Source organism: Thamnophis sirtalis, unplaced genomic scaffold, assembly GCF_051295495.1.
Source record: "Thamnophis sirtalis isolate CommonGarterSnake01/CBP01778 unplaced genomic scaffold, rThaSir2_p1.2 scaffold_3, whole genome shotgun sequence".
Classification (NCBI taxonomy): domain Eukaryota; kingdom Metazoa; phylum Chordata; class Lepidosauria; order Squamata; family Natricidae; genus Thamnophis; species Thamnophis sirtalis.
In genome coordinates, this window is record NW_028261383.1 from 105805023 (window position 1) to 105820626 (window position 15604).

General features: G+C 37.4%; 1 protein-coding gene across 1 annotated transcript in view; it reads right to left on the minus strand.

Moving 5' to 3' along the window:
• Nucleotides 1-15604, minus strand: part of DOCK2 (dedicator of cytokinesis 2) — a 293899-nt gene that overhangs the window by 229680 nt on the left and 48615 nt on the right. Inside the window, exons 20-22 of the mRNA XM_087709665.1 lie at nt 12279-12368; nt 11068-11168; nt 10416-10550 (exon numbers count right to left, since the gene is read on the minus strand). Coding sequence (XP_087565791.1) covers nt 10416-10550; nt 11068-11168; nt 12279-12368 — 326 coding nt within the window. The remainder of the gene's footprint in view (nt 1-10415; nt 10551-11067; nt 11169-12278; nt 12369-15604) is intronic.

Below are 15604 nucleotides of genomic sequence, written 5' to 3' on the forward strand. Positions count from 1 at the left end.
AAATATTCTTTAAACTCTTCTTTATATAATTCATTATTTACACTATTTATCAGCCTTATAGCTCACATTCTAATGTTTTACACACACATATACCAAACAGATTAAAACAAAAATCTATTTTTAAAAAGATTTAAAACATGGCATTTAGGTCAGATTGGGGCTAAGCCATGTTTGCTCGCCTACAGTCAAAGCTTGTAAACAATAAAGGCATAATACAAATAAAACTATATGCTATCCAGAGTCCTCTGGAGTGGGTGACCAATACATTTAATAAATAATAAAAGGAGTCATCAATTTTCTTCCTAAACTTCCTATCAATATAATATTTGATCAAAGCATGTAGCATTAATATGTCCTCTCTATATGTATAGGGAAATTTCTACACTGCCACAAAAAAAGGAATTTCTTAGGTACCTACTATGACTGGATCTCTTGTAGTTTGTTAAATTATTATTTAAGAGGGTCATTCATTTATTTAGTATAGGAAGTTAAAACCCACCCCTCTCCTAGAAAGTGAAATATTTTAGGAAATATTAAAGGCAGAATATTATATTTCCCTGGATGAGAAATGGAGAAACATGTTTTTATGCAGGAAACAGACTCACTCTTAATAGCCCCCACCTTTGTCAATGGGTCATTAAGATCTGAGCCAGTCTACTCTTTATAACAAAGGTAGGATTAACCCTCTAGGCATCTCACCACATGGCATCTGGGAAGAAGGAATGCTCAACCAAACTTGGACTCAAAATACAGCCTACAGAGTTGCCCCTGCATGGTCCTATGGGAGTCTGACAACCAATTAGAATACAAGCTCAAGTTCAAAGCCCAGAAAGAGCATAAAACCTGGGACTTTCAGCATCTCTTCCCTTTTTTCTTCTTCACCCAACATCTTGAAGCATGTGGTCACCTTTTTCACTAGGACTTCAGACCATGTGGTTCTGTCCACCATTAAAACCATCTTTCCAAGTGGCCTACATGTTTCCAGTGTCTTTTTTCCCACTTGGAACTGAACCCAAAAGGACATTTCTTAGCATATGATGAGAATATGACAGAAGAGAAGTAAACTGATGCTATGGTACATATGATCTATCCATTTAAGCTGCTTTTGTCTTGTGCTCATACTAGTTCTAACTTCTCTCCAGATTGAAAGGCCTTGGGAACAGCAAGCTACCATATGCTCCCTTGGGCAATCCTCAGTTGCTGTGCCCTCCCGCCTTTGTTTTTCAAGAAAGCAAGGGCCAATCACTTTTATTCTTGAGGTCAAATCTTCCTAGGATAGAAAAGATATGTGAATACGTCCTAGGTAAAATCAAATAATAACAAAAGAGACATCAAATGTGAATTGGGTTAGAAACTACCCTAAATATTATATCTCCACAATGTTTCCAAAACAAAATGTTAAAAATACATGCTTTAGTTGCATAATTTTATTGAATCAAATGTCATCTGCTTTTTTTTTTCATTTTCTTTTCTTTTTTCCTTGCAGAGAAAAATTAACATTCAAAGCTTGCTAATTAAAAGCAATATTAAGGCTGTTCCAGATCTACATTAGATAATAATAGCATTGTGGCCTTCATTATATTCAGCTTATTAACAGTCATTAAACATGACTTAATCTTCTTTATTAGCAAATAAATCTAACAATTCAGGGACACTGAAACAAAAGAGGGAAATATATGTAATTGTATGGCCTATCTTGTCCAGAACTTCTATTTGGGGAAGAATTCAACCTACCCTCACATAATGAATTAGGCATATGTCATAGTACTCCACACATTTTAATGGTACAATAGAGAAACTGAAGTAATAACATAAGTTATAAATAGTGTGCCCTATCTGGAACGTATGCAACATCAGCTTTGAATGGACAAAAATGTTCATTTTATTGCTTATTATTTTTCCCCCTGCTTCTTGTTGGCCCTTATGGCCCCCATTCAGACAGAAGAATTGTAGATGCTCTTGGAGGTGATGCACAGATTGCTAAGTGGGGATGGAAACAGCAAGGAAAACTTTTTGCCTCAAAGACATCCTGAGAATTCTAATCAGAAGCTGCTTCCTCATGGAAAAATCCAACTGATTCTTAGGGGAAAGGTTTCTTTTTTTTTCAGGGAAAGGGGAGAATATTAAAATAAATGTGAGTAACGTTTTGGAAAGCCATTCACTGTGTGTTTGTGGTGTGTGTGTGTGTGTGTGTGTGTCTCTGTGTGTGTGTGTGTGTGTGTGTGTGTGTGTGTGTGTGTGTGTGTGTGTGTATGTGGGTGTGATTATTTCAGCTACAAAGGTAAAGCCATCCTTAAGCTGAGTTCAGGACTTGCTACTCACTCAACTATAGACTCAACTATGCCTTTTTTTGGCAACAGTTCAGAATGGGAGCCAATGCTTTCTAACAGGATGCTTCCCTTTAAAGGCTACAGAGCTAATACCCTTTGGCAGTCTCCCGTCTAAATATTGAGCAGCACCAAGCATGCTTATCTTTCAAGCAGTGGCCTGTGTAGAGTTCTATGGTCCTCCAAGAATATGTCTCAGAAGTTCTCCTAACACAGTCATATAATAAATGTAATCAAAACATTAATTTATTTCCAATACCTTGGGGAAATTGGTACTATCCTAGAAGGTACGAACCTGTCTACTTTGTGGGCATGACATTGCCACAATGAAGTCTTATACAGCCTTGGTGTCTGGACAAAAATGTTTGAGGGCTCTTTGGCAAAGCCACAAAGGGCAGATTACAAAGAAGGATGGAACAGTACTGCAAGATATTGCTGAAAAGGCTGCCATTGAGATCTGCAACCCATCATTATTATTTTTGCAGATTCTACTCTCCCTCTCTAATCCAAACATAGCAGATGAGATATCATGAACATAAAACAAAGCAAGTGAAATAAATAGAAGAGTTTTCAGGAAGGGAATATTCTGACAGGAAGTCCCAGTTAAATTATGGATAGCAAAGCTAATGCTTTCCAAGTCTTTTGGACTGCAGTTCCCACAATAGCTGTTGGATCAGAAGAAAAGTCAGCTTCCATATTCCTTTGTTACTCATTTGTTTTATATAAGGCAAAGTGGACAAGAAAGAACCAGGACAGGGTGAAGGCTGGGCTTGTGGGTGCAAAGGCAGTTATCTTCCATATTCGGACTATTTATGTACTGTTGCTTCTGAGCCAGACACCAATGACCAGCTGCTACTATATGCTGTTATATAGCAGCAGATGTCTGCAGGCTCCCCATGATGGTAACCTTCAACAATATTTACAAAGGACTAACTATTTGGTCCATTTCCTATCACCCAAAAATATCTGCATATTTCTTTAAGCCACAAAGAATTGATTCCATACAGATATTGTGCAATTAAAGAATATGAGTAATGATTCATTTTATAATTGCTTTCTAACGTCACATCTCTTAAAGGATGCAATTATGTTTCTGCAATTTGTAATTCCTTTTTATCTGAGGAACAGGTTGGGAAAAGACCAGGAACCCAGCCTATTGGTCCTATCCACTTCCAGTCCTGCTCCCTTGCTTTAAATATAATTGTCACAATCATTGCAAAGCATTACCTAAAACCATATATTATATCACATAGATGTCCCTTGGCAATTATTGCCTAAAATTCAGGGATAATCATATGCCCTGCTTTAAGGATAGGACCGGCAGTGTGAAGAGCTAAAGAAGGCTTCAATCACAAGTAATGTAACAGATTAAATGAAGTTCCCTAGAGGGGCTGAAAACTGATTTCCCATTTTGCAAAGGAATATGATTTTAATTTTCATAGATGTGTCTATGTATTATAAATCCAAACGCTGGATGAAAATGATAATAATAAAAAGAATAATACACTATGGTCTTGCAAAGAAAGCCTTGTAAAAACAAAATGACTGTCAGACAAAGAGAGTGTACAATCACTTGTTCAAATCAAATGCTGTGCTCCGGTTGCCTTCCCCATTTTTTGTTAGGAAAAAGAAAATACTAAAGTAGCAGCAGAATAAATCTGATAATCTAAGAAAAGTTAGCAAGAAGAAAACAGCCTCGCTACTTATCAAATTACAAGAGAGCAGGTTCATATATCACCCTAAGCCATATACCAGTCAGAGTGACATAGCAATTCACATAATACCAAGGCATGATTTATAAAACACAATGGAAAGTTCACACATTGTATTCCAAATAAAACACATATGAGCTTAGTGTGATCTGTATACCCAGTTATTCTATCTTGTTTCCTTTGTCCCTTATGATGCTGCCTGATCATTGCATGACAGGTTGTATTCATGTTTTTATTTAGAAAATTTGTACTGCCCATATGAAGGGATTGGCACTGTTTGCAATGGAGTTAATGATCTTGTTTTACTCCTTTCTGTAAACACAAACCAGAGGTGAGTTCCTACCAGTTCGCACCAGTTCGGTAGAACCGGTTCGTCAAATCTACCGAACCGGTTAGAAGAGGTCCCACCAGTTGACCCGGAAAGCAGGCCACACCTACAGAAGAGGTTCCAAAAATTTTTGAAACACACACACACACACACACACACACACACACACACACACACAGACTCACACAGAGAGAAAAAGAGAAAGAAAGGAAGAAAGAAAGAAAGAAAGAAAGAAAGAAAGAGTGAGAGAGAGATGAAAGAAAAAAGGAAAAAGGGACAGAGAGACAAAAGGAAGGAAAGACAGAGAGAGAGAGAGAGAGAGAGAGAGAGAGAGAGAATACATGGTTGGCAAGCCACTCCCACCAGGTCACATGGCTGGCAAGCCACACCCACAGAGTAGGTTCGATTTTTTTTTTAAACCCACCACTTACAGAAACCTATGTTGAAAAAAAGAGATAAGGAACTTTTTATTTACCCCTAATTGCATTCCTCTGTGCCTTCACAGAACTTAAGTGTTTTTTTATTACAGAAACCTGGTCTACCCAATTATGGGACAGCATAATTCACAGAACTTGTTTTTGAATTTTGCAGATAGTTACTTGGCTTCTGCCACCCAAAAAACATCCCAGAGACTTCTCCAATTTTTAAGAGGTCTGATGGCTGAAGTAGCTGATACTCAGAGAAAAAGCAATCTTTTTCTGAGAGAGGAGGGAGGTGTAGTTTTAAAATTCACAGATGATTAGTCATAGGATTGCAATCTGAAGGATGATTGCAATCTTTTTGAAATCATTCAGATATGGCTGAAAAGTAAGCTAGTTCCCTTTGTGAAACTGCTGAAGCTCATAGAAAAGAATACTTAACCAGAAAGCGATATTTTGTTAGGACTTGTTAGGTAAGTTCCCTGATGGGAGAGCGAGTGCGTTCAGAGAAGCGTTGTGAGAGTGGTGTTGGAGAACATACAAACCAGCATACAGAGACACTGCAGTTTAAATAGCCTTTTACTTTTGTGGAAATAGAAGTATCAGAGTCCATCAAACAGTCCAAGTCATACACGATTAAGACAGTCAGTCATCAATTTCTTTTCATCCCTTAGGATAATCCAAATAACATAGTCCATAATCATACAAACAGTCTGGTACACAAAGTTTGCTAGCAGTTGCAAAACTTACAATAGCTCACGCTGACCACTATACAGCACTTCTAATAGCCAGCTTCCAAACACTCAGACCAGATCAGTATCTAACAGTGATTGTAGCTCCATCTTATGGCTGATTGAGGAAACAGCAACCAATCACATTTACAGCATGATTTAAAGAAACAGGTATAGCATTGTTACATGATTTATATATTGCCAACCCAACCGTTAGATTATATTCCTAACAGGACTGACAAAATAATGTCTGCCAAAAGCAGAAAGCAAAGCCCTTGTGGTTATCCTACATCAGTGGCCCTCAACTTTTGGGCACCAGGGACCAGTTCAATGGAGAGAGGTTTTTTGTGGATCGGAAGGGGACTGTACCCCACAGATGGAGCTTTGCTTCTGTTTCTGGCATGCTGTGGACTGGTGCCAGTCCATGGACCGGGGGTTGGGGATTCCTGCCCTACATTAGTTCAGTTAGCATGTTTTATAAGGCTACTCAAGAAATGGGCACTGTGGTAGTAGAACATCCTTTGATGAATTCCAAAAGATTTAGAAGCATAAGTTCAGATGGTTCAGATAAAAAGCATGTGTGTGTGTGTGTGTGTGTGTTTGGTTCAAATCCCAGTAAGGGTATGGCTAGCTGATGAGAGCTAAATAGCTTGAAATAGATCTATACTAGTCTCCCTTTATTTATTTATCAGAACAAATACAACACAAATGTAACAAAGGCAACAGTAAAAATATTGGCTTTCTGTCTGGATGGTCTCTTGTGATGAGCCGATAGACAGAGAAAGGAAGCAGTATGCCTCTTCCCATATTTGGGCATACCAGGGGTTGTGACACTAAATACATACATACATACATACATACATACATACATACATACATACATACATACATACATACGTATATATGTATGTATGTATGTGTGTGTGTGTGTGTATATATATGTATATATATATATATGTGTGTGTGTGTTTTCTGAGGTTTTCACAGGTGTTAGTATGTAGGTCTTTGGTTATTCGGGTTTTTTTCCTGTGTAAAATTAGAAGTGTCTTGGTGACATTTCGACGAAGTCTCATTCGTCATCTTCAGGCTTCGTGCTTGAAGATGACGAAAGTGTGTGTGTGTGTGTGTGTGTGTGTGTGTGTGTGTGTGTGTGTGTGTTATGAATGAAAATTTGCTATGTTGAAAATCAAGCCTGTGTGAGGAGAAGTCAGATAATTAACTTTTTCAGATGAAGCAATCACGGTAATGAAAGCTGCCTTCTCAGAAAGCATACGTCAGGAGGAGAAGAAAAAATGAACACAGAAAAAGAAAACAATGAGAGTGGGAGAGGGGAACCACAAGAAAAGACATATAAACAGAAATTATAATGCAAACCTCTGGAGAAGGTATTTCAAGATTTTTGCACTATGGTGGAGAAAAGAAATGGAAGGATATGTTGGAAATATGTCTAAATGGAGAATTCCCAGCCTAGCTAAAAGGGTTCCCATCAAAAACCTTCACTCTAAATACAGCTCTTCAGAGACAGAGAACGTAATTGTGCAATTTCATAGTAGTAATCACCACTGTAGAGTTGGAAGGTGCTTTATATGCTAAACTTCATTGGACTTATTTATAAAAGTGCACATTCAAAAAAAAAGAATCTCTGCTTTAAAAGTATTACGTACAAAGCATATATCTAAAGGCTTCCATGATCCCAAATCAAAGGCGAGGACTTGAAATGAATATACAAGTTGATTGCACATTTGATTGGATTCTCAGACTCCTTTCTCCTCTCTGGGCCCATTGACAACTGTAATGTGTTCATTCAGAGGAACACAATTATAGTAAGGAGAGATTGCTATACGGTATTAAAATGGTGTGCTGAATTTCTCTCTTGCTCTTTTTCAAATGTTATTAGGACCTCTGTGGATTTTAATAAGGATTGAAAACTTCCATCCAGGCAGCAAATTGCTGCTTAGTGTGGTGCTCTTGGTGTACCATCGCAATGTCTACTTATATTGCTTCCAAATTTTTATATAGGTTAGAAATTGTCTTTGCTCTTTTGCAAGTATTTCCAGTATAAAACAACTGAATTTATTTATCCTGGTAAATGCAGTATCTATCCAATTAGTCTGTTTAATCAATCAGATATTGAGTGCACCTTCATCCTGGATAGTACACCCTTTAGAGATTTCAAAACATCTTCAACATTTAATTGGGTTGGTTCTCTGAAATAGTTCATATTAATATGGCTCAGAATCAGAGAATTGTATGGCCAACATTGAAAGCTGCCCTTTGCTTTTTTATTTCACATCAAGAGAGAATTTGAAGGTATTTGAAGATCTGAAGATTGTCAGAAGCAGTTTACAGTATGGTGTAAGTCAAAATAATGTGCTTAAGGAAAGAAGTGGAGCCTTTGATTTCATTATCTAAAAGTACAAATCAGAAGGCCATAAATTAATGTCTGCAGCATCCAAGATGGCACTATGGAATCCCAACATTAAGTAAAAATAGAAAGATAGATGGATGGATGGATGGATGGATGGATGGATGGATGGATGGATGGATGGATGGACGGACAGATGGACGGATGGATGGGCGGATGGGCGGATGGGCGGGTGGGCAGATCATGGTGAATTGAGATCTTTCAAGATGTGAGCCTATTTTGTGATTTAAAAATATTTTTATTTTTGCTGTCTATGCAATCACATCATATTGCATATGGTGCTGGTCGCTACCTATAAAGCCCTACATGGCATCGGACCTGGGTACCTGAGAGACCGCCTCCTGCCGATTACCTCCCTCAGACCAATTAGATCTCACAGGTTAGGTCTCCTCCGGATTCCATCTGCCAGCCAATGTTGGCTGGCGACCCCTCAGGGGAGAGCCTTCTCTGTTGCAGCTCCAGCCCTCTGGAATGATCTCCCTGTTGAGATCTGTACCCTCCCGGCCTTCCGCAAAGCCACCAAGTCCTGGCTGCTCCAGCTGGCCGGGGGGCCTGTGAAATATCCAGCCCCACGGAAATTGTGAATGTTGCGATTTTGTTTTTAAAGTATTGTCTTTGTCTAGTTTTCCCCCTTTCCCTTGTCTATTGTGAGCCGCCCGGAGTCCTTCGGGAGTGGGCGGCATACAAGACAAATCAAATCAAATCAAATCAAATCAAATCAATTGCAAAATGGTACCCATTGCCTGAACAAACTGCTTGCCTTGCTTTATGGACTGTCTCCCAGACATATTGTTTTATTAGAACTATTCCAATCAATATGAGATCTTGCTCGACAAATTTCATACGCTAATAACTGTACTTTATTCATGGGTCTTTGAACTATTTTCTGATAAGAAGAACCATTCTGCCTTGCCATTTACATTCATCTACTTTTCTAGCGATGTAAGATTTAGAAACCTTAAATATCGGAGCACTGGACAGAATCTTGAAAGAAAAATACGTATATTTTGCAGCATATCAAGAAATGCTTCTCACCAAATACGTTTCAAATACAAAGCAAGTTCAATACGCAATTGCACCTTTTTTCTGGTCTAACATATTGCAATTCAATGATCACAATTTTAAAGTAATTTACTAGAATCTATACATCTATTTCAGAGGATCCATGGTTGCACAGTGCACACAGCTAATTGGACAATATCTCTCTATAAAACACTTAGAAAGGGAGGAAGTCAGAAGCAGCAAAGTAGAAAGTATGTCAGTAGGTAAAAATAGTTATCATTTTGAATTTATGTTGTAACCAGATCAATTTGATCTTCCAATTTATTGTAACAATTCAATCCAAAAAATATAGGTCCAAATTAGTTCAATGAGTAAAAAATTGCACATTTGGACACTAACCTGGCCACCAGTATCATTGGATGCAGAGAGACATAATTCTGAGTCAACATGCTAAGCTCTCTAACTAATTAATCTATAACAGTACCAAACTATTTGGTATCTTCCAAAGATGTTAAATCACAACTGCCATAAACTACCATGCAGTTTCAGGGGGTTATAGCAAAAACGCCTGAACACATGTTGATTTCTATCTCCATCATGAATACTGAAACTCTAAAAACAGTGGTTAATAAGTGAGTGCTAGAGACCAGCATGAGTAGATGTATTTGTTTTGTATTGTTCCTCCAACAGGCTTCAAACTGATCATGACTGAAAGAGGTTTGTGATATTTCAATCACACCTACAACCAACTCATATCTGCCTATAGAGCTGCTTTTAAAATAGAAGCTCACTGACCTTGCACATATAAGTTTACTATATCATTCATAACATTTCTAGCTGTTCTAGTATTATACTCTGTCCAGGTTCCCAATCTCCATTCAGACCTAGCCAGCTGACTGCACAAGCCAGAGTCTTCAGTATAACAGCTAATTCCCAGTAGATCTTCCTGCCAAGGAATCTCACCATCGAGCCTAGAGCAGCGTTGACAACCTTTTCAGCACCGAGTGTCGAAACGGCCGGAAACCGGAAGAGCAGCCACCCAGTGCACATGCATGATAATCCTTAACCTGCTAATCTTTAAAAAAAATAGGCTAGATTTGTACAGGAGACTACGAGAAATTTCCAATGCTACACTGAAAAATTGAAAAAATGATCAATGGGTTCATAACGTTGCCAGCATACCAGCCCTGCTCAAGAGCCTGACATACCTATCATTCTCATTGATAATATACTTAGCCAAACTGTTAGCAGAAAATCATTCTCTCCCAGTACTTTCTAAGTGTTAAAATCTAAAATTCCCAAACCTCTGAGCCACCATGGCCATCAGTTTCATACAGCCAAAATTGGCAAAACAAAATGTGCAAGTTGGAACTTTAAGAATTACTATCTGGGACATATCAAATTTAAGAAAATTATGCTATACCTGAGTGGAGATGTTATGCCTAAGAAGAAATGTAAATCAAATACTTACTGAGAGAACAAAGTCCTTGACCGAACTATGAACTTGAATACATATTCCAGAGCTTTAAGCGTTCTTAATATAGGTTCACACTGTTCTCCTCTGCTTGAAGTATCCAAATAAGTCTTCAGAACTGCCATTAATTTCCTGAAATCAGGAGAACGTGTTACACAAATGGAAAACCATCTTTATCAAATTAGATTTCTAAGTAGTGTGAGTGGCAAATATATATATTACATGCTGTCTAACATGGCAGATTATTTTTTGTTTTGTAATTCAAATGCAGGTTTTAAAACACTTCCTCTGAGGGGGAAAAAACCACAGCACAACTATTCAACATTATTATTTCTATCTTTCATACAAGATAATTCTGGAGGGCAGCCATAATTATTGCACAGAATAATATTATGTTAGAAGTACAGAATAGAGTTGGGAACTAATTGAGCCAAACAATTTGCATAGGACCACTATAAATACATTTCTAGTTTTTTGTTGCACGGAGAATATTTTTGCCAGGATCAGAATAATTCATGGGCAATCAATATAGAAGAAGTGAGACCCATCCTCTTGTTCCTTTCTCTTCTACATGCATCAAACAGTAGGATAGAATGTGATTTAGGGGCTTCCCATATTGACTTCCCCATCAGGATTGTTATATACTTACTTGTAGGCTAAAGTTGCACTGAAATGTTGCTGTATGTAAGCCTCCAGTACAGTATTGAAATGCTGAAATTTTCTATCTGCAATGAGTCCTATTACATAAATCTGTAACAGAATAATAGTTTTCATATGTAAAATATCACTTGGAAATGTTTTTTTAAAGAAAGAGGGTAGAGAGGATTCTTCTTTATGGACTTCACTGAATTCAGAATATTGGTGACATTTTAGAGTCTAATTAATTTAGTGTCTAATTAATTCTTCCTATTCCAGATTGCTTGCTTTGGCAAAGCACTTGGAAAGGATAAGTGCAGATATTTTCATGCAAGAAATAAAGAAAGAAACAAGAGACTGTGAACTCTGCTGAATAAAAAAAGCAGATGGAGCTTTGATTACACTCTTGTGGCTGCCATCTTGATTTTTGGACCATACCAAGCTGAAAATTGTGAGAAGGAAAGCTACTTATGTTGGTTGGGGCTCTCCACCTCAATAGATAGGAATGTAAAGTAAGTCCACCCAGCCTGCAGAGGAAATGGATAAATGCAATTTCCGACACAGATATAGGAAAAGCTATATATTGCAATGAATTAAATATGCTGCCATTTTTTCAGTTCCCAGTCCAAAATTTACACAAAAGTGTATGGACCTGCTATGATCAGTCCAAAATTGAACTTTTATTTGAGAAGCAAACATTCCAATATGTCATATAGAAGTACTTGCAGTTTAAACACATATATGTTTAAATTTACTAAGAAAAATGCATGTATTTATTTCATTCTTTAAAATATATTATGGAATGTATGCAAAATAAGCACATTGAGGAAAGTTGCATTGCAAAATTCCAAATATTTGGAGAAGCTGGAAACAAAGATGTAGATTTTTCAGATTCAGATGGGGAAAAATTAGACCATGGAGAACATGTGAGATTCTATCTAACAGATGATTAATATATAAACACATGAGACTCCAATATGGACTTATTTAGTAACCATCTCCTGAAATAGATAACTCTGATGTTTCTAGTTGCACATAATGAAGTGAGGCTTCCTGGATAGTTTACCCTCAATGCAAGGAGGCTAATTATAGCATGGATGAGAAGTAAAGCCAACATGTTCACTTTGGTGGCATCATTCTCTCTTGTGACTTGTTTCTTTAAAAAAATGCAGAATGCTAGAAAAGAGCTTATTTGATTGAAAGAGTTGATACAGTAATCCTTACCAAAGCATCAAAGACAAGAATGTCATATGCGTCAGTATGAGAATGTTCCATCATGATATTAAATAGGGCATCTAAAGTATCCTGGAGGAACTACAGAAAGGGAGAGAGAGAATGAAAAGAACAAGCAAATATGTTAATAGGTTTGGTAATATGACAGGATAAAAATTCTTTGAAAAATATTTTGATTTGTCTAAGCGGAAAACATCCCACTTAGCCCCAGGGAAAGTGTTTCACACCTCAAAGAATTCATCCTGATAGCCCTGTCACCTGGAGCTTCACAGCGTCTTTGAAGATTTATTTTCATCAGAGCACACATTTAAGTCCAACAAGCACAGCCACAATTATTATGTTGTATTTAATGCTAAGTTTAGCATCTTAGCTGTGAATTGTCAAAAGGAGACTACAGCATGTCTCCTTAACATTCTAAAGCCCACAGCAGTTGTTTTTAACAGTGAGTAACTGTGAATGTTCAGTAATACTGTTCCCTACCCAAAGTGGATGGATTTTATAACCAACTATTTTGTCAGTTTGGTGCGATGGTTAAGGCATCAGGCTAGAAAATAGCCGACTGGGAGTTCTAGTTCTGCCTTAGGCATGAAGCCAGCTGTGTAATCTTGGTCCAGTTACTTTCTTTCTGTTCTAAGAAAGAGACAATAGCAAACCGTTTCTGAAAAACTTTGGCAGGAAAACTGCGGGGACTTGTCTAAACAATCTCAGAGAATCAGAGGTGATTGAATGGAAGGGGAGGAAATACCCCTTGAAACAAAACAATAGGAAATGATAAATCATTCTCTCATCTTTCTGTCTGTATTCTACACAATTATCCATATTCCTAGCCAAATAGAGAAAGAAAAATGAAAATAAAATGAGCATCCCTTTATCCTTCAGCTGTTTTCTTCTTCTGGTTATAAGAAGCTTCAATGGAAGGGACAAATTTGTTTGATGCCATTCATCATTATCCCACTGTTTCCCACCTCAATGGGTGCATGTGATTTAATTTAAATCTGATAATATCTGGGAATCTATGATGGGGAACAGGTGTTTTATTCTACTATACATCCTGGGTCGGTCCACTTGAATATTCTGCATGGGAAAAACAGGTGTCATTTGTACTGCTTAGGAACTTTAATATACCCATTGCCTTTTTCAAAGGCTGTGAGTGTTCCAAGCAGAATAGTTACTTGTCTTTCCATTGAAATCAATGGCCAAATAAGTAGGATGTTTAGAAAAACCGAAAATAATTTGGATTTATATCTTAACTGGTTAATTTTAATTCCATAACTGGAAAAAATAGCACTGTCCTTATAAAGGACAGTGACAAATGAACCAAATTCAGAAAAAATGGCTGTCAGTGTGAATGACTTCTTAAAAAAGAGAAAGTCATGAGCGATCAATCTGTCACTGTCAATCCTGTTGACCTTTTGCTACCTATAGAATAAAGATTAAACATTAGTGGTGGGAACACTGGGGTATAGGATATTCTTCTCCTTATGAACTTCTTGGTTGCACCTGTTCGACCATTTTGTGCCACTGAAAGCTGGATAAAGTGGGTTTTTGATCTAGCAGGATTTTCTTTTTATAAAATTCCTAGGAAGTGTGGTTATTGCTGGTCTTTGACCATAATAAAGATTTATGCTATGCTATGCTATGCTATGCTATGCTATGCTATGCTATGCTATGCTATGCTATGCTATGCTATGCTATGCTACGCTACGCTACACTACACTACACTATATTGTGTGATTTATGGCAACTGCAGAATATTTATCTGGTCAGCACTAGCTTGGGGACTCATCCCAATATATAGAAGATGGAGGTTACTTAAAACTTAATTAAATTAGGTTGTTCTAAAAGGAGAAGCCAACCACATTTGGGGGAAGGCTACCAAGAGATTAAGAAGTCTGGAAACCAAAACTTCTTAGCAACAATAAAAGCTGTTGATACGTTTAGCCTACAAAACAGATGAATGTGGCTGGTGGAGATATGAAAGCAGTCACCAAATATCTGAAAACAAAAGAATGAATTGATTTATTCTCTATTATCCGAGCGGCCAGAATCCAAACCAATGGGTTACAACGTCAAGGAAGCATGATTAGGAGTGATAGCAGAAAATTCCTGCATAAAACAGCTTTCAGTCCTTTGGACAGCTGCCACAAAGAAATTAAGTTGTCCTTTGTGGAAATTTTAAGGGGCTGGATGGTCATTTGTCAAAAAATATTGTCATGGATCCTGCACTGAGCAGGGGATTAAAATAGGTGGCCTCTAAGATCCTGTTCAACTCCATGATCTGTTGAGTCTATGAACCTTGGAAACTGCCTATTAATTGCTCAAGAAGGCCTTGAGACATGATGATGATTAAGAGGTAAATTGATGTTTGTTTAAAAGACATTGTGAGTAATATATGAAGTCCAAACTTGCTACCCAAACAAAAGTACTCATACTACCTAATATTTCTAAACATTCATTAAAATATTAAATGTTTGACATATTAATGTGTAGGGTCAGAAATAAGCATTTAAGTGCACAAATATAAGAGCCATTGTAGAATAATCTGGCCCAATTTAGTTTGTTGTCATCAGGCAGACCGCATAAAGAAAAACAGAGATCAATCACCTTGTTCTGTTCCTTGGTGATCATGCAGTTCCTCCTCTTTGCAAAGGACTGTCCATTAAGAGCCTGAATGTTTAAACTCTTCGCAGCATTATAACTTTTGCTTCAATTTCATAGAAAGAACTCAACCATGACAATGACAGATTTTACCACTGACTCAAATATTTTCCTAACAAAGCTATGATATTCATGTAACAGAGAAGGGAATGATCACTGAATGGCTTTTATTATCCTTGCAACCATGAGAATATTTTCTCTGCTTGTTTGGGTTTTTTTGTTTTATTTGTACAAAGGCAAGCTGTCTTTCCACCCAGCCTTGATATTGTGCTTACTATGAGTTAATCATGCATTAAAGAATAAAGTCTTGAATCAGGGGATCTGTGATTGTTACAAATGGGCATGCCCAGCATTTTTATAAGTTTGGGGAATGCTTAAGCAGCAGCTCACTGATTCTACTTTAATCAAGGTGAATGTCCCCAAAGAATACTTACGTGAAGCTTCTGATCAAGAGAAAATGAGTTATGTTTGCTTTATCGCATTAGTGTTACTGCTTCTCCAAACAGTATTTTGCACATGGTTACTTTCTTTACTGGGAAAATGGTGCTTAAAATGAGGAGGACAAGGAGCACCCAGGTGGCCCTTTTGAGGTAAAGTATGGCTCATTTTCCAGTTTAATAAATCAAGTTTAATCACATAAGTTTCACTTGCAATAATTG